Here is a 24615-nt window from a genome sequence, read left to right as displayed (position 1 = left end):
AACTCCTAATTTAGCATGGCTCGTGCTACCTAAAATATACTTGTAATAAAGAAGTTATTAAGTTAAGATTTTAGCTATTAATATATTACCTTTAGATAGTTCTCCATGAAAACAAACAAAACAACTTCAATTCAAACACAGTAGGGTAGTGTGAAAGATGAACAAAAAAAACTCAACACTGCTCATGATGTGGAAAATGCAGATGTAAATTTGACTTTTGTGACTCCATTCCCACTCCTCAACGCCAAGAATATCGAGACCTCCTTTGCTGAACCTGGAAATATTTCTTGTTTTGAGGTGTCCTATGTGGCCACACATTGCTCTCTTTGTCACTGTACAGGGCTAAAGTTAAGTATTTTACTAATTGCTGTGTCTTGAGAAGCTGGAAATGTTTCAAATTGCAGGAAAGCCTTCTTTGAGTTATATTGTTCACTTGTCATGCCGTAAAACACTGTTTGTGTAGGCCTAAACTTGCACAGATCCAGAATCACTCGGTCTGTGGAGATTTCTATAAACACTGGCTGTTTCAGTAATAATATGGTGGCTCACCAGGATCTCCCTGTCAGTTAACACACTACCTCAACATTGTTTAAATAAACACCTATTCTGTTATTACATGACGAGCTATGTAAAGAATGTTTTTTTTTTTTTAGATAGTGACGAACGAACCTTATAAATACTCTAACAACTTCCAGTTGTGCCAGTAAAAACTTACAAACAACCCTGCCTGCTCTGCAAAGCATCCTGTAGCTCAGACAGCTTCATGAACTTCTTCCCGCAGTGTACCCAAAAATTACCTTCAAGTCACAATTGGAAAAACATCACATACAGAAAATGTAGACATTTCTGCCTGGGTTCAGATCTTATAAACTGGGTTATCACTTTTAGTCAAGAATTTGTACACAACTTATTGGAAGCATTTGTTAGCGCTTGAGATTTTGGCATTATATTGAAGGAAATATTATTCTATTGGCAAATACATACCTATATGACCACACCGACCTAGTCACAGGTCAAGGAGGTGGAACCTGACGAGATCAATTCTTTTCAGAGCTATAGCTAAATCCATCAAGGTTGTGGATTGGTAATAGAAAGTCTATATGCCCTTCCATTGGTCTGTCTGTTCTAAATGGCAACATAGCATTGTTTAAAAACATTTTAATGATCCTCTTTGCCATCTTTTAGAAACTGTGGAAGCTGGTGCAGACAATCGTAACATTGTAGATGATGGAAAGTCTCAGAAGCTGACTCGAGATGATATTGAGGCATTGAAGGAGAAGGGCATTAAAGGAGAGGTAATTTAATATTTTTTTCATTAAGTGGTAAAATATCCATTAGATTTACACTGGAATAGATTTCTTAAATTGTTGTGACTCCTTTAAGTGGTATTAGGCACACTTAATTTAAACATTGTACTGTAGTGCCATGCATTTGTATCCGAGACTGTGCATCAAGCTAATACTTAACGCACTAGTGCAACTTTTTATCTGAGATTGTTCAAGGATAAAAAGTTAAAAATATTCTGGGACAACATGCGGCCCATGATAAAAAGCCATTTTGTAACAACTAGAGTTGTTGATAGTTATAGTGTACTGTACATTGACAGAACATGGATAGTGCCGTCTTTTTCCGATAGAAGTGCCGAATGGATTTACTTGGCAGTCATGAATAATGAGCACGTGTGTAGTCTAGATCAGATTTGACAACAACCTTGTGTGTCTTTGGAGGAATCCAGTTTGAACATAGCCGCGATCTGATTGACCTTGCTCAATCAATTTTGTCGCTTAAAACTTAGAAAGGTTTTTGACCCCATCTTGGGATTTTCATTCAATCAGGTAATCTCTTGTATTGGTTATAAGCATAAGCTGAATGTTTGATTTACATTTACATTTTTGAATAACCAAAAACCTAGTGATCAGTGTGGCATCGAACGATCAGTCACTTCTAGAGTGTTTAATTATGCCTAAGAACCACATTCCTTGGTTCAATATTCAATTTCAGCTTTTAGATTTTAAGGAATCGTGTAAGGCCCCTGAGGTACCCCTCTATGTGATTGGCTTGTATAGTTTGTTCAATCAAAGTATTATATCCAGGATGTGAGAAGACGGAGTCCATTGTTATTAATAGATAGAACAAATCTTGTTTTGTACTCTGATAAGGAGGGAGTGTTCGTCAGGCTAAAACATGCTTCTGATCTTGATGTGGGAAAAGGTTATCAGTATCCAATGGTTTACTGGCTATAGGACCATTTTCTTGCACCTGTTAATTCTGTCTTTTTCATAAATTGACAAGTCACACTTGGATTTGTGGATTATGCTTTGTTTGTTCTTCTTCACAAGAAACCTTTATAATCAGCTCAAGTGCCTGAAAGGTTTCATGAAGTTGTAATAGGAGCTTATGATCTAATGTCTGCAAAGGTACTGGATCTCCCCAGTGAAAATGACTCATTCTGGTTCTATTATTATATTCTGTCCCCTGCTGTTTTTGATCCATTTGAGAGTTCCTTGTAAGTGATTCTGCAGCCTTGATCTACCACAGTATTTTGTGTTCCTTCCATCCCCTACTGCTTTCACAGTACTTTTGTAATGTCTGGGGTAGTTTATCAAGTAAGAGGTCAAAAGGACTGAATACGTGGTGTGCTGCATACTGTAGATCAGATCTGTATTAAATCCGCTACTCCATCCTTCCATTATTGTCCAGCTGTTTCCCTAAGCATCTGTTTTATTCTGGGATTCTACCTCTCAGCGAAGACCTTGGACATAGTTCTTGCTCCTTTTTTACCTCTTAATGCTGTCACCACTCCCATCCTAAAGAACCCCTCCATTCATTCTGACAATCAAACCTATGATGAACTAATCTCACGCCTCCTTTGTATCGCAAACGCATTACAAACAGTGGTCACCCAATATCTATCCTCTCCTATGTGGGCCAAGGGCTTTCTAAGTGGCTACCATTCAGGCTCCAGTCCCTGCTGAGGCACCAAGACAATGTTAATGAATATCAGGGAAGAGTTACTAAACATAAACCATCATTGATACCCATGGGCCTGGATTTTGTTACCGCTCCAGTTTTACCAGCATCATGTGTGGAGTACCTGAAGGCTTGTCTTTCACGTTATTCAACTTTTACATGTCCTCATTTGCCGTTATCCTGGGCTCTGACAAGACTATTCTCTACACTATTTCAAACTTTAGGATAAATCTGCATACCCCCCAAAAGTCTTCACTGCCTTTCACAAATTTGAAGGAACGTGGTGCTGTTTGAATGTTGTTAAAACTAATAATCCAGCTCCTAGGGTCTATTAGTGGCTCCCCTTTTCCAGTCACCATAACGGAGTCAATCATTTTGTTATGTGGTAACAACACATATCCTTTCTTCTGTCTAAATATATTTGAAAGGTTGCCCCCACCCATAAGATCATTGCACGTAGCTAGTAGGACTACAGAGCTATTGTGTGTTGGAGGGTTCTTGACACTAGGTCCTAGGAGAGCTATGCGTGGTAACCTTTGAAGCGGACTTCTCGCCCCACGTTAACCTTTTGCCCAGTGCCTTATATAAATGTGAAGCGAAGTCAAGATTTTGTGAGAAGTTTTTTAATCTCTTGCTAAAGATATGGGCTTTATGGGTCTCATCCAGGTCCTGGCTGAGGCCCATCTTGAAACTTCCAAACACAAATATTGTTGCTGTGCAACCCAATTGCTGGAACCTTGTGCGTTCCAGAAGCCGCTTTGTTTACTGTAGAGTCCTTCAATGTATTTTACTTGACTTCCAGATCCATGTAGTCTCAGCAGTCTAATTCTTTTCAGGTGTAAGTTGCACTCTTACTTTGCACCTGTTTGATGGAAGAAACACCTTAATTTCTTTTAGGAAACAATCTACCTTTTAATTTACATTACCCAAAGTGGACATGACATTTAAATTTGATGAGGAGCTTGAGTTGACAGTCTGCAAAGAAATGTTTCTCTTGCCCATAATGTATTCTACTTTTGCCTTTAGTCGTTCTTTGATGACCTAGCCTGACCTCAGCAGTGCCGGTCGCTCAACCCGCCGCGTGGCCCCTCCCGAGGTCACCCGGTCCCCCTGCTCGTTTGCCGCCTTGCTTTCCGCTGTGCCCCTGACTGTGTTTGTATTTCTGCTGTCCTTGTACTTCTGCTGTGCCCCCGTTTTTGCCCGCTGTACCCCTGATCATTGTTGGGACTTCTGCTGTCCTTGTACTTGTACTGTGCCCCCGTTTTTTGTCCGCTGTGTTTAGCCCCCTGGCTAGTGTCTCTGTACTTGTGCTGTGCCCCTGATTGTCCACCGTTTTTTAGCCCCCTGCCTTTGTTTGTATTCAGCCCTCCAGCGCTTCTGCCGCCGTTCCCCGCTGCTCCAGCCCGCTCCCTGCCGCTGCTCCCCCGCGGCCCCGCCCCTCTCCATCTGGTCCCCCTCCCCTCTCCCATTCGCCACCCCGTTCCCAGCTGCTCCTCCCTCCCACTGGGCACTTAAGGAATCGACCGTGCGACGGGGAGCTGTGACCTAGCCTGATCTCGTCAGTGCCGGTCGCTCAACCCGCCGCGTGGCCCCTCCCGAGGTCACCCGGTCCCCTGCCGCCACCGCCTGCTCGTTTGCCGCCTTGCTTTCCGCTGTGCCCCTGACTGTGTTTGTATTTCTGCTGTCCTTGTACTTCTGCTGTGCCCTCGTTTTTGCCCGCTGTACCCCTGATCATTGTTGGGACTTCTGCTGTCCTTGTACTTGTACTGTGCCCCCGTTTTTTGTCCGCTGTGTTTAGCCCCCTGGCTAGTGTCTCTGTACTTGTGCTGTGCCCCTGATTGTCCGCCGTTTTTTAGCCCCCTGCCTTTGTTTGTATTCAGCCCTCCAGCGCTTCTGCCGCCGTTCCCCGCTGCTCCAGCCCGCTCCCTGCCGCTGCTCCCCCGCGGCCCGCCCCCTCTCCATCTGGTCCCTCTCCCCTCTCCCATTCGCCACCCCGCTCCCACCTCCCAGCTGCTCCTCCCTCCCTCCGCCCCCCCCACTCTCCATTTATGGCATAGTCCGCGCATACGCGCTGCGTCCACGCACAGCGGGCGTGCCGATTGTGCGCCAAAGGCAAGCCCGTCTGCGCCTGGCCCGCGCCCAGCGCCAGAACCCCTGGCCCCCGCAGACGCCAGCCCACCCGCCGGACTTACGACGCCGCCACCCTCAACGTACTCAACACCGGCCGGAACCCCGGTTGCTACCGAGCCACCCCAAGACGCACCCACGGACCCTTCACCTGCCAATCCTGCAAATTCTCCTGCATCCGGACCTGTACCGCACCCGCCAAGCCGAGCACCAACAGCAACCACCTGAAGTGCATCCTGCTCAACACCCGCTCCGTCCACAGACACGCCGTGGAACTCTGGAACCTGCTCGACACCACATCTCCAGACGTCGCCTTCCACACGGAAATATGGATGAACGCCTCCTCAGCGCCCGACATCGCCGCCATCCCGGACGGATACAAGATCACCCGGAGGGACCGCGTCAACCAGACAGGAGGAGGCATCGCCATCGTCTACAAGAACACCATCTGCATCACGACCAACTCCGACGACACCCTCACAGCCGCCGAACATCTTTACTTCCAGATACACACCGACCCCAAGACCACACTCAGAGGCACCCTCATCTACAGTCCCCCGGGACCACGCACACAATTCAGCGAAGACATCGCAGACTTCATCAGCCCACACGCCCTCTCCTCCGCTGATTACATCCTCCTAGGGGACCTCAACTTCCACCTAGAGAACAACGACAGCAACACCACCACCCTGCTGGACAACCTAGCCAACCTCGGACTCAAGCAACTGGTGAACACCCCCACCCACTACGCCGGACACACGCCTGACCCAGTCTTCTCCTCCAGCAAGTACATCTCCTTCAGCCACTCCACCGGACTCCACTGGACAGACCACAGCTGCGTCCACTTCAGCTTCAGAAGGACCACGACTCACCACCACCCGCAACAGGTTCCCCGCAGAAGCTGGAATAAGATCACCACCGACCAGCTCAACACATCACTGAGCCAGAACCCTCCCGCCAGCTCAACGGACCCCAACCAAGCAGCCAACAACCTCACACAGTGGATCACCAACTGCGCTGTCAACCTCACACCTCTGAAAAACCACCCCAGCAGGCCCGGCAGCAAGAAAGCCTTCTGGTTCAACGACGATCTCAAGAAGAACTGCCGTACCCTCGAGAAAGCCTGGCGCAAAGACCCGACGACAAACAACATGACCGCCCTCAAGCACGCCTCCCGCAAACACCACCATCTGATCCACACCACCAAGAAGACAGCATTCAAGGAACGAATAGACAACAACGCACACAACAGCAAGGAACTCTTCAGCATCGTCAAAGAGCTCTCCAACCCCAGCGCCGGAAACGACATCACTCCCTCACAAGACCTCTGCGACTCCCTCGCCTCGTTCTTCCACAGCAAGATCGCCGACATACACAACAGCTTCGGCGCACAGACCACGCACCCAACCACCGAACCAACGCCCCCCACCACCACCCTCCGCCCCTGGACCCCGGTCAGCACCGAAGACATCATCCACACGATGAACACCATCCACTCCGGATCACCTACCGATCCATGCCCCCACCACGTCTTCAACAAGGCCGACTCCGTCATCGCACCCCAACTCCGGGACATCATCAACTGCTTCTTCAACACCGCCACCTTCTCGGAGAGCGGGAAGCATGCCGAACTCAGCGCCCTCCTGAAGAAACCATCTGCAGACCCCACCGACCTCAAGAACTACCGCCCCATCTCGCTCCTTCCTTTTCCTGCCAAAGTCATCGAGAAGACCGTCAACAGACAGCTTGCCGCCTTCCTCGAGACTAACGGATCCCTCGACCACTCGCAGTCCGGCTTCCGAGCCAACCACAGCACCGAGATCGCCCTCATCGCAGCCACTGACGACATCCGAGCCCTGCTCGACAACGGGGAAACAGCGGCCCTCATTCTCCTGGACCTCTCGGCAGCGTTCGATACTGTCTGCCACCGCACCCTAGTGCAGCGCCTCAGCAACATCGGAATCCAAGAGAAGGCACTAGAGTGGATCACCTCATTCCTCGCCGTAAGAACCCAGAGAGTCCGCCTCCCCCCGTTCAGATCCGAGGCCACCGAAGTCATCTGCGGCGTACCACAAGGATCATCACTCAGCCCCACCCTCTTCAACGTCTACATGAGCCCCCAAGCAGCCATCGCACGCCAACACAACCTCAACATCATCTCCTACGCCAATGACACCCAGCTAATCCTCTCCCTCACCAACGACCCAGCCACCGCCAGAACCAACCTACACGAAGGGATGAAAGACGTAGCCGAGTGGATGATGAACAGCCGCCTGAAACTGAACTCCGACAAGACGGAGGTCCTCATCCTTGGATCAACACCCTCAGCCTAGGACGACTCCTGGTGGCCCCCTGCCCTGGGCAGCGCACCCAAACCAACGGACCACGCACGCAACCTGGGCTTCATCCTGGACTCCTCCCTCTCGATGACCAGACAAGTCAACGCCGTCTCATCATCATGTTTCAACATCCTACGCATGCTCCGAAAGATCCTCCGATGAATCCCCACCGAAACCAGGAAGACGGTCACCCAGACACTCGTCACTAGCCGACTGGACTATGGAAACACCCTCACCGGAACCACAGCCAAACTACAGAAAAGACTCCAACGCATCCAGAACGCCTCTGCACGACTCATCCTGGACATCCCCCGACACAGCCACATCTCCGGACACCTGAGAGACCTGCACTGGCTCCCCGTCAGCAAGAGAATCACGTTCCGACTCCTCACCCACGCACACAAGGCCCTCCACGACCTGGACCCCATGTACCTCAACAACCGCCTGACCTTCTACACTCCCACCCGCCAGCTACGATCGACCAGCCACGCCCTTGCCGCCGTTCCACGCATCCGAAGAGCCACCATGGGAGGAAGATCCTTCTCCTACCTGGCAGCCAAGACCTGGAACTCCCTCCCCATCCACCTCCGTCTGACCCAAGACCACCTCTCCTTCAGGAAGCAACTCAAGACCTGGCTGTTCAAGCAGTAGCGGACCCCCCCCCCCTTCTATTGGATGACCTATCTCTTTTGGTATATAAATGTTAAAATACATAGCACATGCTAAACATGAGTAAAAACGAACTCTAGACCTAACCTAGCCTTTCCTCAATAGTTGCTTTAATACCTACTTGCAAATATAAATGCATAATATATTTTTATTCCTGATGTCATTGCCCAGACGATATAACTTACACAATATTTTGTATCACAATATTTTGCAATAGATACTGTGGTAGTGCACCACGTGAGATTTTAGATGATGGTGTTCTTCCCACAACAGTAACTCCTTGGCCTGCCAGCCGCCCTGCCACTCCATCCCAGATTCCCAGTTGGTCCATGTCCCGACTAGCACCACCTAGTATGAGGCAGATCTATCTACGATATCTGATCTACCTCTGACACCCTTCCAGTTTCCCAAATAGGGGTACAGCCAGCATGTGGCATGTATCACACTCAGATGCATAGCCCCTATCATATAGAAGAGAGGTCCTAGAAAGTCCCAGCATCCCTACATCCTTCCTCTCATTTAGTTATCTGTCCATGTACATCATTCAGGGTGCTTCTGCTTAAACAAGTCACTTTCTGCCCCAGAGCATAAAGTTGCACAGCAGCCAATGCAGCACTCCCTTGTAATTAAACTTTAAGCTGCAATGTCTATCTTCATCTCCCTGTGATCCCTTGGGGGAAAAAGAAATCCGTGAGTTTGTGGCAGGTATTGTAATAGTAATTCACCAGAGAATCTAGGGCACTGCTGAGGTCATAATGGAATAAAGCAACTGAGTGTCGAGTAAAATTGATAAATCTTGAGTGGAGTGCAGTTCTGACCCAAAATCTGTGAATGAAGAATTTGTGGAAGCCACAATCTCCCCATTTCACGCATGCCCATTTCCCTTTGGAATCCCCTCTAATGTGACTTTAAAACCTCACTAGGTTTAAACAAAGACTATCCTGCTGCTTTGATATATCGCACAGGCAGGTTTTCATCTTACAAAATTACAAAAACAACCAAAAAATGGTTGTATGACATTTGCCCTTCTTGCCACATAAGAAAAGTCTGCCAAAAACAATGTTGGCATCAGTCTGATACCTTTTATACTGATTTATTACCATTTTTGTGCAATTTACACCATTTTGGATACTTCTTGCCCAAATGTTCTATTTACTGATTCAGATCTATCCCCCAAAAATATATATTCATAATCTCCTCCTTGTGTCGACTATATATATCTCTCTCACCAGCAATTTTCCTATATTATACTAGTAAATCTTGTAAACGGATACATTTGTCTGTGTAAAACAAAAGAAGCATACATTAAGTCAATTAAGATTGTGAAAATATTTTCCGACATAAGCTGGTGGTAATTTGGATTAAAATCTTTTTTTGCCTAGGAAATAGTTCAGCAGTTAATTGAAAATAGTACAACGTTTCGTGACAAGACCGAGTTTGCGCAAGAGAAATACATAAAGAAGAAAAAGAAAAAGTAAGTTCATGGAAATATGTTTGCATAGTTTTTCATTTTTTGTCCTGCGCTGGCATGTAACATTTATTTGTTGTTTTTGTTAACAGATACGAGTCAATCATTACAATCGTAAAGCCATGTGCGCGTATTCTTGCCATGATGTACTACGCAAGAGAACCCGGAAAAATATGGTGAGCCTAAACAGAACATTGAGTTGCGTTTCTTCTTAAAGCAACTGTTACTTCGAAGATCTGTTGTTTATTTTTGTTGAATCTTTGTTAATGGCGAGACCGTGGTGTTTTTTACAGTCTGAATCAGATTTTAAAGGCCTGTTACTTTATTTCCGTACTCTTACTCAATAAAAACTATTATAAACTATTTCTGATTGGAGGTTGGCTATGCTGCTATGGACGGTTGAACATTGTTGAGGACTTGTATATTCACAAGCTTCCTTCCATGTACTTTTTTGATCACCTTCAAAGACCTTAAACATTTGTAGTTGGCGTTCACATAAATCTACACACGTTCTGTTAAGAAAGAACTTACCTTCACATTTGATGTTTGAGGTAATGTGCTCAATTTACATGTTTCTCTTTTTTTCTTTTCTCAGCAATTTACGATACGATACATTAGCACAAATGTTAACTCTGGGAAATATCCACGCTGGGAGCAAAGTGATTGTTGTGGAAACATGTGCAGGATTGGTACTTGGGGCCGTAATGGAGCGAATGGGAGGTAAGGGTATGCAACTTGATTTACTTGTGAAATATTAGTTGCTGTCGCGTAAATACTATTGTTTCTGCGTGCTCTCTGAATGCAAAATAACTCTACTTTTCTCTGACATCCAGTAGGGTCGTAAACTGGAGTTTGCTTGCCAATTTACTCCTACAAAACTACGGTTTTGTTTTAAATGTACGTTCTGGAAATGCAGCATAACTAGTTTGAACGGTTGATAATTGAAGGATTATGGCCCTTAAGAGGGAGAAGTTCCACTCCTTTTTAATGTAAGAATGATGTAGAATTTATGAGTGTACACATATCCGTGATAGTGGAAATAAAGGCAGAGGTACGAGTATCCTAATATTTTTTACGACGACCAAAATAGATTGGTAAAAGTCCTTCTTTTATTTGGCTGTCAAATCTTAGAAACTAACCAGCAATTTCATAATGTTTTTGCTTGGACAGTGCTAATGCCACAGAGAGGTCATCCTTTCGACTTCCAGTTTTCCTTCCCTTGACTCCTCCCCCCTCTCCCCCCCCTCACCCCCAACTAAAATGTCTGTAAAAAACAGGGCCATGCCACCTGATGGTGTATGTGGGCTCTCTAGATCAGTGGTTCTTAACCTTTTGACTTCGATGGACCCGCACTGAATAATTACTGGAATCCATGGACACTCACTGAGTCATTATCAGAAGACGGGGACCTCCGACTTAAGCAATTTCTGATTTGGACCACTAAACAATACACAAAAATACAAAAACAGGGCTGGGTAAGGGTGTTGGGTGGTAGGGGTGTTAAGGGTATTTTTCGGGTTTTGGGGTGGGTGCGTTTGGGGGTTAGGTGTCAATAAGGATGGATATATATATATATATATTTGTTTTTTAGATGCTCACACACAAATATATTGGTTTCACTTACCTGATATATACTAACCATTTTGTGGTAAAGGCATTGTTTGGTAAAGGCGTTCGTTGTAATGTAATGCAACCTCCTGCACAGTCTGTTAGGAACTAACTTGTTGTACCTGTTCTGAATTAATTTTTCTGTACCAGATTTGTGTATTTATGCAGATGTCAATAGTATTTCCAGGTAATCAGGTGTTGACTATTGTAAATGTAACTTACCTTTTCAAATTGACCAATACAGGAGAAGATCAAGATTTATTCCAAAATGAAACAAGCATTTTTATTTTAAATAATTATTGTGATTAATTATTGAGAATTGCTTAAAACACATGCAATAAAGCAAGTAATGTTATTTTCTTGTTTAAATCTTTCAGGTTTTGGGTCTGTTATTCAAATGTACCAGGGTGGTGAGCCTGGTAGAGCAGCCACTGATTGTTTTGGCTTTCCAAAATCGTTCCTTGGCATGCTTCATGAGTTTCCATTAGCAAAAGTGCATTCTCTACTGTCTGGAAAGTTTTCCTCTGAAATAACACCTGCAGATACACAGGACTGTCTCCAAACAGATGAAAAATCCAAAGGCTCATTTACTGAAAAAGAGGATGCATCTAATGAAGTGGAAAATGTTATTTCTGATCGGGTTTCGGAGTGCAACCAGTCGGAGGAACAACAGATAATAGAAATTGCTAGTGGAGGGTTAAAGAACAACAAAGAAAATGAAAATAAAGAGAGAAGGCAGCAGGTAAACTTAATAGTTTTTTTATATTGTTTCTTCTTTATTTAATACAGATCAATACATTGCTGTGCAAGACAAGACCTCTTTTCGAGTATCTTTACTTGTTAGCGTGGTCCACACAAGGCCAGTTGATTGTCACGGATTCTCGTCTGCTTAACTCGGCTTGCTGTTGCAATATAAAGACAGCTGAGGATGCAACGGGGAAATCCAATGGACGTTTACAGTGATTCCAAATGGACATCCATTTTCATGTTTGCCCCATAGCATAACTCATAAGCGTCCAGCCCTTGTTTTATCTGAATGAATACTCTGAATAAAACTAGTTTGATGTTACATCACCACCTCAGAAACAATGCAGTGCATCTGAAAACAAAATTCATATTGGGCAATTATTTCAAAACTCGAGGACCCTTATTACAACTATAACAGGTTAAAATCTATGAAATCATCCTGTCTAGTTTAAGTAGACGAGAGACTGTCCAAGTCGTCAAATTACGTTATAAAATTGCTGCAGCAAGTACAGCCTAACTTGCTAACAGCAGCACACTAGCAAATAATCTGTAACATCAAAGGATCACAAAGTAGACCGGGGTAGAGGTGTCCGCATGTTACATTCTTTAATAGTAGATTAAAGATCTCATCCAACCGTCTCCTGGCATCTCTTCCCAGCTTCTCCACACACCACATTCCGTGTCACATTTACACGTTCTCTATGATCCTGCTTAGCATTCTAACCAAGATCACAGCTACCAATAAATCCTTTCTTTGTGTCTTGGTATTTTTACATCGCAGGAACCTAGCTGTGAAGCAGTGGCGCGTGCCCTGATAGAGCGCGCAGGTCACCCGACCAACAATTTTACCATATGCACATTTGGGCCCATAAATTCAATTCACCATATTTATTAATCGGGTAACCTTACACTCTACTACCAGTAACCCAGTTCCTTCCTATTTATTTCCAATGTACCCGACTTACCAATCCACTGTTTCGGGTACCTATGATCACAATGGATCAGGGAGCTAGCTGTAAAAGAAAGGCAGACACCTAAAAATACAAATACCATGTACTCTATTTGCACTCGTATAATAACCACAGACTCAGGAAGTTTTAAAACCTTTATCTAGTTTTCATCAGATTCAGAAAGCATAAGGTTCACAGCAAGTAAACTGTCAATAACTAAGATTATAAAGAGCACATATCCATATAGGAAGTAAATAAGACCAACCATTTAGGACTCTAAAAGGGAAGGTAAGAACAGGGAACATGCTAGTAAGAATTTCAGGGATTTAGACTTGACGTGGAGTAACGAAAGGATGGGAAAATAAGGAACACGCTAGAAAGTCACAGTTTGCATATCCTTCAAAAGTGGGCAAGCAGGAGAACTTTAATAAATCTATAACAAACTCGAAGGTAACATGCAGCTATAGGGAAGGTAAAAGTAGAACACGCTAAATATTCCTAGAGCAATCACTTTATTTGACTAAAGGAGGGTAAAGAAAAGGAACATCTATATCTCATGAACTGTATGCAAGAACGTACTAATGGGATAGGTAAAAATGGAACATGCTAGTATAATAACTATAATGTAGGACTTTATCATTTGTCAGTGTAAAAGAAGAGTAAGAGAAAAGAATACTGTGCAAGTACGATTTTATTAAAAGCAAAGAAATAAAGAGGGCGAAAAGGGTTCCCTCAGATTTATATTTACCTATAACGGTGTGGAAACCAACCCTGGCCACGGGTCAGTTAAGGACAGGAGAAAGGACCCCAAGGAAGGACAGTCGCCAGTAGGCCAACAGGTGCAGAATGGACACCCAGGACAGGAAAACCAGATTAGGATCAGGACAGGACCACCAAGGTAAGACCAGCACCCGCAGTTCAGTTGCAACGCCTGCGCTACACCCTCTCTGCAGCGATCAGTCAAAAACCCGATTGGGTTATCGAATTTCCCAGCAAAGTGCTCCGCCAGCACTTCAGGTTCTCAAAACCCCCAATGGGTCTGTGAGACAGTCGGACAGAGTGCTCCGCAGCACCTCTGTTTCAGGATCAGCTATTGAGTGCGTTGGGTCAGTGACAGGTCAACTATTCGGACAAGTCGGACAATTTCTCTAACTAAACCTAGGCTAGTTATACTGTATTCGGGTCAGTGTACCACCCCCCAAATGTTGCAAGTGTAAGAATCCCCAATTTCGATTGGTCCTCAAGTAGGACAGGTCAACACCCCAACCAGGATTTGATTTTCACAAGCCCCAATTTACATCTTTTGGGACCGCCTATTGAATTTGGGGTTCCCATGATATGTGCTCTTCTCCTAACAATGGATTATACAATTTAATATACAATTGTTACAAATGCAGTACAGTTCAGCTTCGTCTTGCTGGGTTACAGGTCGGTTCCCATGAGTATCTTGACTGTGGCTGCCATCTGGCTGGGTTCCACTGGTACAAGGTTTTCTCCCCTCTGCTAGGATGACATGCGCAGTAGGGACTTCAAATATGGAGTAGTAATCGCCTCCCCGGCCCAAAAGATTTGTCACATGAAAAAGTAAAGGAAGACCATTTAGAACACAGAAATAAATGAGTACACTGTATACCAGGAATCCCTATGACTCCCCTTACTTTATATTAACTATAGCATTAAGATTAGTGCAAGACGAACTGCATAACAAAAGCTGCATGGCAAGCACCGGACATGTGAGAACACAGAGCAGCCATTTTAGAGCTAGTGCGCAAGCGCAAAGATTTCCCACCAGAACTGCAAGTACAAAGATTTCCCACCAGAACTGCGAGTACGTCACATGAGTGTGACCGACGCCTGCACCGAAGAAATTCCCGCTAAGCAGCGGCCATTTTAGTGGCAAGCGTATTACGGTTAGTAAATACGTATGCAAGCTTCGCTGGGACACCCCGTGTAGTGTAAAATGTGCAATATTAGTAGCACGAACAGGTTGATTATATTTCGTTAACATTATTTGAGGTTCTTGATGCAAGCAAGTCGCTATACGTGCGAATCCTTGCTCCATCAATCCCCTCTTTGATGATATTTTATATCATCACAAATTCATGGAACCAGATGCCAACTTTTCACATTTTCCCAAGTTCAATCTCTTCAAACATTCTGTTCAGTTTTTCTTTCGTTTCTTTATTAGGGTGAGAATTTTTCACCCTTTTATAAATCTGATTATTCAGTTCCTCTAATTCAAGTTCATCCACATTTCTCTTCACTCCTCTCTTGTTCACAGTGTACTTCTTTTGGTGTTTGCGACATTTACAACAAATGAATATGATGAATACTACTAAACCTATTCCCGCAATTGGCATCAGTACTTTTATCAAAAAACTTTTACCTAAGTTAGAAACCCAATGACCTATAGCAGAGAGACCATCAGTAAGTCTCTTCCAGGCACTGTCAACCTCAAGTGGGTTGAGCTCTTTTTCCAAATTTGTAATGTTCCTCACATACCCTTTGATTTCAACACTTTTATCAGGTAGGTAAGTGCAGCAATGTTGCGCTTTCAACATTCTGCAGACTCCGCCCTCTTTCGCCAATAGTGTATCAAGAGCAAGTCTGTTCTGTAAAACCATTGATCTGATCGCAACCACTTCAGTATTGACCATCAGGAAACCTCCAGCAGTGTCAGTAGATAACCGATCCACTACTGTTGACAATTTGCAAATTCTGTGTGTATTCAGAACCACTCCACTGTAGGTATCAGTGCACTAAAAATATCTCCTACTATTTCACCAGCACTTTCTCTTTTACTACGTACTAATTCATTAGTTCTTCCAGTGCTTCCGGTGATTTCCCCCACATGGTATATCTTTTTGGAAGACAATACCAAAATAACAACTCCCGTACCAATGATCGGGCAATTTGAAGTAAGCCTTATTTCCACATATAAAATAAATTCCAGGGAACACAGGCTCTGACCCATCTTTGAAACCCCAACCTCCAATTACCTTGTAATTATGTTCGCATTCACTGGAACCAATGAAAATATTGTTATAATAACTAGTTTTCTCTCTTTTAAGACAAAGTTTCCCTTTCTTTTCGAAATCCAGCAACATTGCAGCGTTAGCTCCACCATTTGAGGTGCTCCCTATACTTTCTGCCCATTTGGGAACTTTCTGTTTCTTGTCATTGGCTTTCTTTTGGAAACTTTCTCTTCTCTTTTCAACCATATCTAGAAATTATTTTTCTTCTTTATGTAAAGAACAGGTCAAGTTACTTGTGTGTGCGTCATCTACATTTATTTTTCCTACAGTTAGAAAATAATCACTCATGTATTTAGCTCCGTCTCTAGTTGTATGTATAGGGTTCAGGTTTCTTCGAACAGGACGTTCAGAAAATGTCACGTCAGAGTTTGAGTAAAAATACTGTAAAGGTCCTCTTTTATAAAATAAACTAGTTAGTATACTACAGGAAATTCCATAGGTTAAGGGCAAGTGGTGGTAAGTCACACCTTCAGCTACAGAAGTAGGTAGTTTCATGCAGACATAACAGTCGTCTATCTCCATAGTTTCTACATAATGTACTAACAGGTTTGCGAAAACATTTAAATGAGTCTTGTTTTTGATTTTGTTAAAGTGTAGTCCTTCCTCATCTGGTGCTTCTAATTCTAACTGTCTGTTTCAGGCTAAGTGGTTTGTCCAATGCGTCTACTCTTCGTGGTGTACTTCTAGTGTGTGATTCTACAGTGTCATCAGGTAGGTTATTATTTGGGTATAGACTCGGGTTTTTACTCATCATAGAAGGAATAGTTATTGTTAGTCCTATCCAAAGTATCAGTACTATTGCTACACTACATAAACATATTTGCAGCATGTTTTAAAACCACCTCGTCTCGGTCTCCCATTCTCAGAAGAATCAGACATTTTGGCTCAAAAGAAGCTTCAACCCCTCTTTGTAACTCTGCACAGCTTGCTTACTCGATTAACTTCTCAGGTTGGGTTTGCTTCTTCACTGGTCTGTTCAGCAATCAATTCTTCATCCCATTCATCACTTTCGTCACTTATTTCCAGATTCTTAAATTCCTCCAATACAAAGTAAGTCCATTCAGGACTCGCGTACTTGTTATTCAGTTTCTTGATGCGAGCACTTCTTCTCTTTGGTTTTGTCACCACTGGGTCAGTTTGACTCGAGGCCTCAATTATCTGTTCAGGCTCCTCGTTTACCGTCTTTAGACGCAATCTCAGCCTTTTCACAAATCTAGGTACTGAGTCACCTTTTCTGAGTCTTTTAACTGCCACTGTGTCTTGGCCTTCGTCAAACACCCTTTTGTTTTCGTTCAGTTGTGGCACATTGGGATCAAGTTCATCCTCTGTATTATTCCCTAACTGACTAGGTCCAGGTCTTTCATCTGTTTCTTCTGTCTGGTCCCTAAACTGGCCTTGTTCAGGTGTATGCTGATTTTGGCTTTGATCTGTTTTGATCTCTTCTTCCTGAACACAATTGTCTAATCCTACCTGTTCCTGTTCAAGCTCTTCGAGCTCTTGATTTTCTTCCGCTTGAACTTCCGCCCTAGTTTCTATCTGTCCCTCCTCTGACACAGGTGTTCTTGGAGGAGTGTCAATTACCTGCTCTTTCCCTATCTGGTCCTCCTCAGAATCAGATTTAACGTGGATTTCTAGGATCTGAGTAGCTTCTTCTTCACCTGTCTCGTCCTCCCTATCCCACTGTCTATCTAAATGGGTCTGACTTCTAGTTCGTATAGGGTCGATTGTCAGATAGATTATCGGGACCCAATCTTCTTGACTGGAGCTCGGTTGTTCTTCTTCAGCTACTTCAGGACCGATATCTTGGGATCCTTCAGCTGCGCAACCTTCTGCCTCAGTTTCGTCAGGCTCAGTCACTTTCCTCGTGTGGCTGGCATGTATCCAGCGAGGTACACCTGCACACTTTACAGCTGTGGTGGTTACCAGGAACACCTGTCGTGGCTTTCCCCACCTTGGTCCAAGGCAACTTTTCCGAGTGTGCTTTTTTATTACGACCCAGTCACCTGGATTCAGGTCATGTGCTGGAGTCGTTGGCCTGGCGACGTCTTCTCCCCCAACCTGGCAAGAGATAGAACGCACTTGGTCAGCCAGCTCTTTACAGTATTCCAGTACCAAATCATCAGATATGCTTATTATTTTGTATCCTGGTATCCATGCTTGCCGCATTGCTCTTCCCATCAGGATTTCATGGGGACTCAAGCCCGTGTTCCGATCTGGAATACTAGTCCCATCAACACAAGAGGCAGGGCATCTGGCCATTCCAATTGAGTGTATTCACACATCTTTCCCAATCTTGATTTGATTGTGCCATTTATCTGTTCTACCACTCCAGAAGCCTCTGGGCGATATGCACAGTGCAGTTTTTGCGTGATCTTGAAAGCTTCACAGATTTGCTTTATTATTTCATTCTGGAAATGACTTGCTCCGTCAGATTCAATTAAGACTGGGAAACCGTAACGAGGTATAAGCTCCCTAAGCAATAATTTTGCTACTGTGATGCTGTCATTTCTACGTGCAGGGAAAGCTTCCACCCATTTTGAAAACAGGCAGACAATGACAAGTAGGTATTTCATTCCTCTACAAGGGGGCAACTGAATGAAGTCAAGTTGTAATCTAATAAAAGGGCCTTCTGCCTTTCCAATTTTCCCTGGCAATACTATAGTTTTCTTTCCAGGGGTAAATTGTTGACAGATCAAACACCTCTGGCAGAGTGCTTCTGCTACGCTTCTGAATTTCGAATTGAACCATGTTTGGCGGAATATGCGAATCATCGCATCTCTGCCTACATGTGTGTCTCCATGTATTAACCTGGCCATAGGAGCAAGCATACAGTCTGGCAACACAGGCACATCATCAAGGTAAACAATGACACCATCTGCATTTCTCCTTCGACAACCAAAGTTTCTCCATCTTTGTTTCTCCTGTGGCTCTGCTGCTTCCTGTAAGTTTCTCACTTCCTCCCATGTATTCACTCCCTCTAACATCAAAAGTTGGCAGCTGTTTCTGTTTCCCCCAATCTTTATATTGATTGAAACTCTGTATTTTGCACAATGTTGGGCTAACTGGTCAGCATATCGATTACCTGCTGTCACTTTGTCTTCGCCAGATTTGTGAGCAGCACACTTGACCACAGCCAATTCTTTTGGTAACTGGATTGATTCCAGTAAATCCTGTACGTATTTTCCATTTCTGATAGGGGTGCCTGAAGAGGTCAGGAAATCCCTTTGTATCCACAGCTGTCCGAAGTCATTCACAACCCCATAACCATACTGGCTATCCGTGTATATGGTTATTTTCAAATTTCTCCCAAATTTGCAAGCTTTTGTCAGGGCAACCAATTCGGCTATTTGTGCAGACTTGACTCCATATAAATAGGATGCTTCCACTGGACCTCCCACTGTGCATACGGCATAAGCAGCGCTTAGGCCACCATCCTCATGTCTCATGCATGAGCCGTCCACAAACAATTCATAGCCTTCAATAATCAGAGGATTTTCTTTTATATCTGGACGTGGTTTTGTACTGAACTCAGTTAAATCAATGCAGTCATGTACAAATTCTTCCCTTACCTCAGCTGCGAATGAGCTAGGTATTAAAGGAGCTGGATTCAGAATGTTACATCGTTCGATGGTCACATTTCCTGCACCTGCAAGGATTTTCTCATACTTAGTCAGCCGACTAGGGGTGAGATATTGGGTCTTTGTTCGTGTCAGCAAAATTACAACAGAATGTGGAACATACACAGTTACTGGATGCCCCATCACAATGGACTCACTTTGTTCAAGACTCGTGCAAGTTGCAGCTACAGCTTCCAAACATCCAGGTAATCCAGCTGCTACTGGGTCCAATGTGGAAGAAAAGTATGCCACTGGACGTCGAGTCAAACCATGAATTTGGGTCCGGACTGAAAGTGCACAATTGTCTTGTGTGTCACAATATAGTGCAAAATCTTTTGAATAGTCAGGCATTCCTAATGCGGGAGCAGTACACAGACATTCTCGTAGTTTTGTAAAAGCTGTTATGCTTTCGTCATCCCACTCTACAGGATCTTTTGCTCGTTTCTTTGTCATTTTTATCAATGGTTTAGCTAGGACTGCAAATCCCACAATCCACTGCCCACAGTAACCTACAACTCCAAGGAACATTCTGATTTCCTTCTGGGTATTTGGTAATTCCATGTTCCGAATTATCCTAATTCTTTCGGTGGTGACTTTCCTGGTACCTCTTTCTATCTGGTGCCCCAGATATTTCACTGATGTGGTACAGAACTGCAATTTTTCTGGTGACACATTATGTCCCCCCTTCACCTAAATGATTCAATAAGGCAATGGTGTCAGTAACAGTCGTTTCTGCTCTTAGACGCCACCAAGAGGTCTTCTGTATATTGCACCAGAACAGATTTTCCGGGCAATATTAGGGTTTCAAGGCACTTTTTCAGAATCTGATTAAATATTGACGGCCTTTCTGTGTACCCCTGAGGGACGCGATTCCAGACATAGACGTGACTGTCTAACTCAAATGAAAAAATACATTTGCTGTCTGGATGCAATGGAATTGAAAAGAATGCATGACATAAGTCTATGACGGTAAACCATCCTGCATTCCATGGAATTTGGTATAGAATCACTGCAGGGTTTGGCACGACAGGACAACAAGGAACCACAATTTTGTTAACCTTGCGCAGGTCCTGTACTACCCTGTACTTACCACTAGGTTTCTTAATTCCAATTGTGGGCGAATTGCATGGACTGCTCATCACTTCTTGTATGATATCTGCTTCTAGCAATCTTTTTATTTCAATAGCAACTCCTGCTTTTACTTCTGCACTCATTTTGTACTGTTTAGTATTTGGGTAAACTGCATCTTCTTTTATGGCTATTTTTATTGGGTCAACATTTGCCATTAATCCTACATCTTTTCCAGTAAAATCCCATACCTCTGGTTTCACGGTCTCTTGGAGTTCTTCAGGTAAGTCTTGCATTGTCAGTCTTTTGATTTCTGAATCGGGTCTAGCTAACATTAATTTGTAAACTCCGTCTTCATCTGGGGTCTGTATTTCGACGCCATTTGGTGTGCAAAAGATGGTGCAGTTCATTTTACACAACAAATCTCGTCCTAGCAGGTTTACAGGACTGGAATAACACACAACAAATCTATGCATTTCTTTAAAATTCCCAATTTTAATCTCCATAGGTTCAGTAACTGGGGTACTAATTAGTTGATTAGAAACGCCCAGTACTTGGATTGCTTCTCCCGAGAGGGGTAGGTTTGGAACGTCTGCTGTTCTCACAGTAGAACGGGTAGCACCAGTGTCCAACAGAAAGGTGACGTCATTTCCTTCAACCTTTCCTTCAATGTATGGCCCTGTCCACCGGTAAGGAGGCGCCAAGCACGCACTCCTCGTCCTCCCCCCCCTCAGGCACCGTCAGTAAGTGTCATCACAGAGAAACGTGTCATTTAACAGAAATTGTGAAGTTGCTGCATTTCTATCCTCCCTTCCTTCCCACACCTCAGTGTCTTCGCCCTGTTGTGCTTTGCTCCTATAATTTGGTCTAGGTGCACGCGGCAACTGATTTTGCTTTACATGTTGCTGAGTCTTTCGTGGAGTCTCTTTCTGCGTCTGTGGATTTAAAGCTGGACACTCGTCTCTCCAGTTGCCTAACTGTCCGCACCCGTGACAGGGGAACTTCTTTTTGGCCTCCTCTCGGCTCATCTTTACTCTTGGCTTTCCCCCACCCCCGGGGCCCTAATTCTGATTACTGGTCAATTTATTTAGCTGCTGTTCCTGGTGTTCTGCTAATTTTACCTGAGCCCACATGACCTTTTCTTTTAACTCCTTCCGTTTATCTGCCAATTCATCCTCGCAATATTTAGCATACTTCAGGACCTCATCAATTGGTTTAGACTGCCAACAGATTTTATTGTCTTTGATCCACTGTGAAATCTCAGGCCTTAACCCTAGCACAAATCAATAAATGAAATGGATCATGTCTTTCATCTCAATGTTATCCAATCCGCTGAATGTTTTGAACACCTGTAACAGTCGTTCATAATAGGAATGCACAGTTTCATCTCTATTCTGGGTAGTTCTATCTATTCGGGTCCAATCAGTTTCTTTTGCAGGCACCTTACCTTTCAGATATAACATTACCTGATTGTATTTTTTCATTACATCTGCTGAAGGTGCCCCTGTGTTTGGGTCTCTCGGGAACTCCTCACGAGGCCAATCAACAGCAATTTTACATTCTGTCCACAGATCTACAGGTACTACAATGTCGAAAAACCCATCTAAATCTTTCAGGAGGCATTTCTGCACTTTCACAAATCTCTCGACCTGTCTGTACCAATCTACAGGTTTTTCTCGTAATTTTGGGAAGTCATTGGTAAAGGACACAATATCCTGTCGGGACCATGGAACATGTACATACTTTCCACCTGGCACTTCTCGCATAGGATATCATTTTTCTGCCTTGTCTGCTTCTTTTAAGACATACTCTGAAGCCATCTGTTTAGATCTAATTTCCTCTTTTTTCTTTGCCCACCTGGCTTTCCATTTTTCTAATTCTCCCCATTTTTGCAACAGGTTTAATAATACCCTGATCTGTACCTTTTTCACATTCATGTTTTCCAGATCTTTGTCTGAGAGCTCTGCTCTGTAGGGTTTTTGCAACACTTTAGATTTACCAATATCTATTCCCATGCTAGCCGCTGTGTCCATTAATTTCTCATGGAACACTCTGGTATTACGGGTGATACTTTTGCAAATAAACAGCAATTCTTCTTCAGTAAATGTGTTCAGTCTGTCCAAACCCACATTTCCAGCCACCAGTTCTTCCAAGTCTATTCTTAGTTTGTAAATATCTAATGGTTTCGACTGAGGATTTTGTTTTTTCTAATTCTCGACTCCATCTCTCAATTTCTTCGGGAGTCACTACCGTGGCACTTCTAGTACCCGAAGAGGACTCAATCTGCACATCTTCTGAAGTGAAAGGAGTGTTCATCCTCCGTGAACCCACTTCTGGTTCCCTTATCGGTAAATCCATCAAGGAAATCACAGATTCACATTTACTTGCCTGATCATCTACAATTAAGGGCTCTTTTCTCGGCTGCACTACAGATGGGGTAATTATAGGAGTCTTCGGGCTATTCTGCTTATCCCCGTACAAAGGAACAACTGGTCCAATAGTCACTGGGATTGTCAAAGCTTCAGGACTTGTATTTAGTTGGGAGATTTTCTGAATTAATTCTGTTCTTTGTTTAGCTAGAGCCTCTCGTTCTCTCTCCTGCAGTACCCTTTCCATGCTTGTTTCATGCACTATTTGCGGAGTTAGGGTAGGAATATAATTCGGGGCTGTTGGATGTGTCATACTTGGTCCCTCACCATAATTAGGTTTCAGGAATGGATTCCCTGTACTTAAAGGTCTTGGCTCCTCCTGATAAGGAGGTCTTAAACAGGTGTCTCTCGCACTTACGGGTCTTGATCCTTCATTATAAGGAGGTGGATTCTTCATTAATAATTCCTCCAAATAATCATCATCTGAATCCCCACTGGTCATCAAATGCTTTTTCTCTGTCCGTTTCTCTCCCAGAGGCGCTTCTAGTGCTATCACAGGGTATAGTCCTTCTACTATCATGTTCTGTCTCCACTCTTTCATTCTTTTTTCTCGAGTCTCTTTATTAACTTTTGGATACCATTTAGTCAACCCCTTGTCCATTCTGGGTTTCTCTCGCTCAAAAGCCTCTATCTCCCATTCTTCTAAGGCCTCATATTGCGTTAGTCTGGGTCTGGGATGTAAATCATTCATTCGGGTTCTCAAATTAAACAGAATCCGGCTATTAAATGTACCATCTAATGGAAATGCCAAAATCCCGTCATTTTTAGTATATTCCACCCAATTTCCCAACCATACGCAAGTATGGTAGCCCTTGTCAAACAACATAAATGATGCGGGAGTATTAGGCGTTTTTGATGACCACTCCTTCTCTAGTTTTAATAGGCTTGTCTTTCTTGAAATAATTCTTCACCTTGTTTACTAAAGTCGTTTTCCTCTTATGTCCATATATAATGTTATATTTACGACCTTTCCACTTATCTTTTCCGAACCCTAGGTATCTTGGATCAGGTCTAGTCTCTGGGTTAGACGTATGCCACATATACTTATTCGCAAAGTGACTTTGTTTACAAAATTACTTCCAATCCAAAAGCGTCTTTTATTCTCCTGTAACCAATCAAATGTGCGATTTCAAACAATCTTAACCAATGGGTGCGCGGTGTTTCTCGTAAACGAGTTCTCACGCTCCTCCCTCCTTTACAATTCCGCCTCAGCTACACGCCCGATGTCTCAACCAATACCAGCGCGGCACTGAGTGACGTCAGCGCAGCTCCGCAACTGACTCCCTCCTTCACAAGGTAAGAAACACTTCGATTTCTACCCTTTAAAGTGCAAGTGCTCTGTTTAATTTACAACGCAAACACATTCGCCACTGTACTTGTACTCGAGTGTCTAGAAAGAATAGATTTGTTTCACTGCAAGTAAACCTCTTCTATTTACTTTTCAAATACTGCGAGTAGAACCCTTCACACAAGCATTAGAGAACCTGCTACTCCTTCGACTCATCCACTCAGGGATATATACTAAGCCAAAAGTTTCACCAATTGAACCCCTTTGCTATCAATCAAGCTGAGACGAACCTGCTACTCC

At 43.8% G+C, this 24615-nt stretch overlaps 1 protein-coding gene across 1 annotated transcript in view; it reads left to right on the top strand.

Moving 5' to 3' along the window:
* Positions 1–24615, top strand: part of TRMT6 (tRNA methyltransferase 6 non-catalytic subunit) — a 201079-nt gene that overhangs the window by 79428 nt on the left and 97036 nt on the right. The window contains exons 3-7 of the mRNA XM_078649516.1: positions 1186–1295; positions 9488–9579; positions 9666–9749; positions 10169–10293; positions 11559–11923. Of these exons, the coding sequence (XP_078505642.1) occupies positions 1186–1295; positions 9488–9579; positions 9666–9749; positions 10169–10293; positions 11559–11923 (776 nt within the window). The remainder of the gene's footprint in view (positions 1–1185; positions 1296–9487; positions 9580–9665; positions 9750–10168; positions 10294–11558; positions 11924–24615) is intronic.

This window comes from Lissotriton helveticus, chromosome 6, assembly GCF_964261635.1.
Source record: "Lissotriton helveticus chromosome 6, aLisHel1.1, whole genome shotgun sequence".
NCBI lineage: Eukaryota > Metazoa > Chordata > Amphibia > Caudata > Salamandridae > Lissotriton > Lissotriton helveticus.
This window is presented reverse-complemented; position numbering and strand designations above follow the sequence as displayed.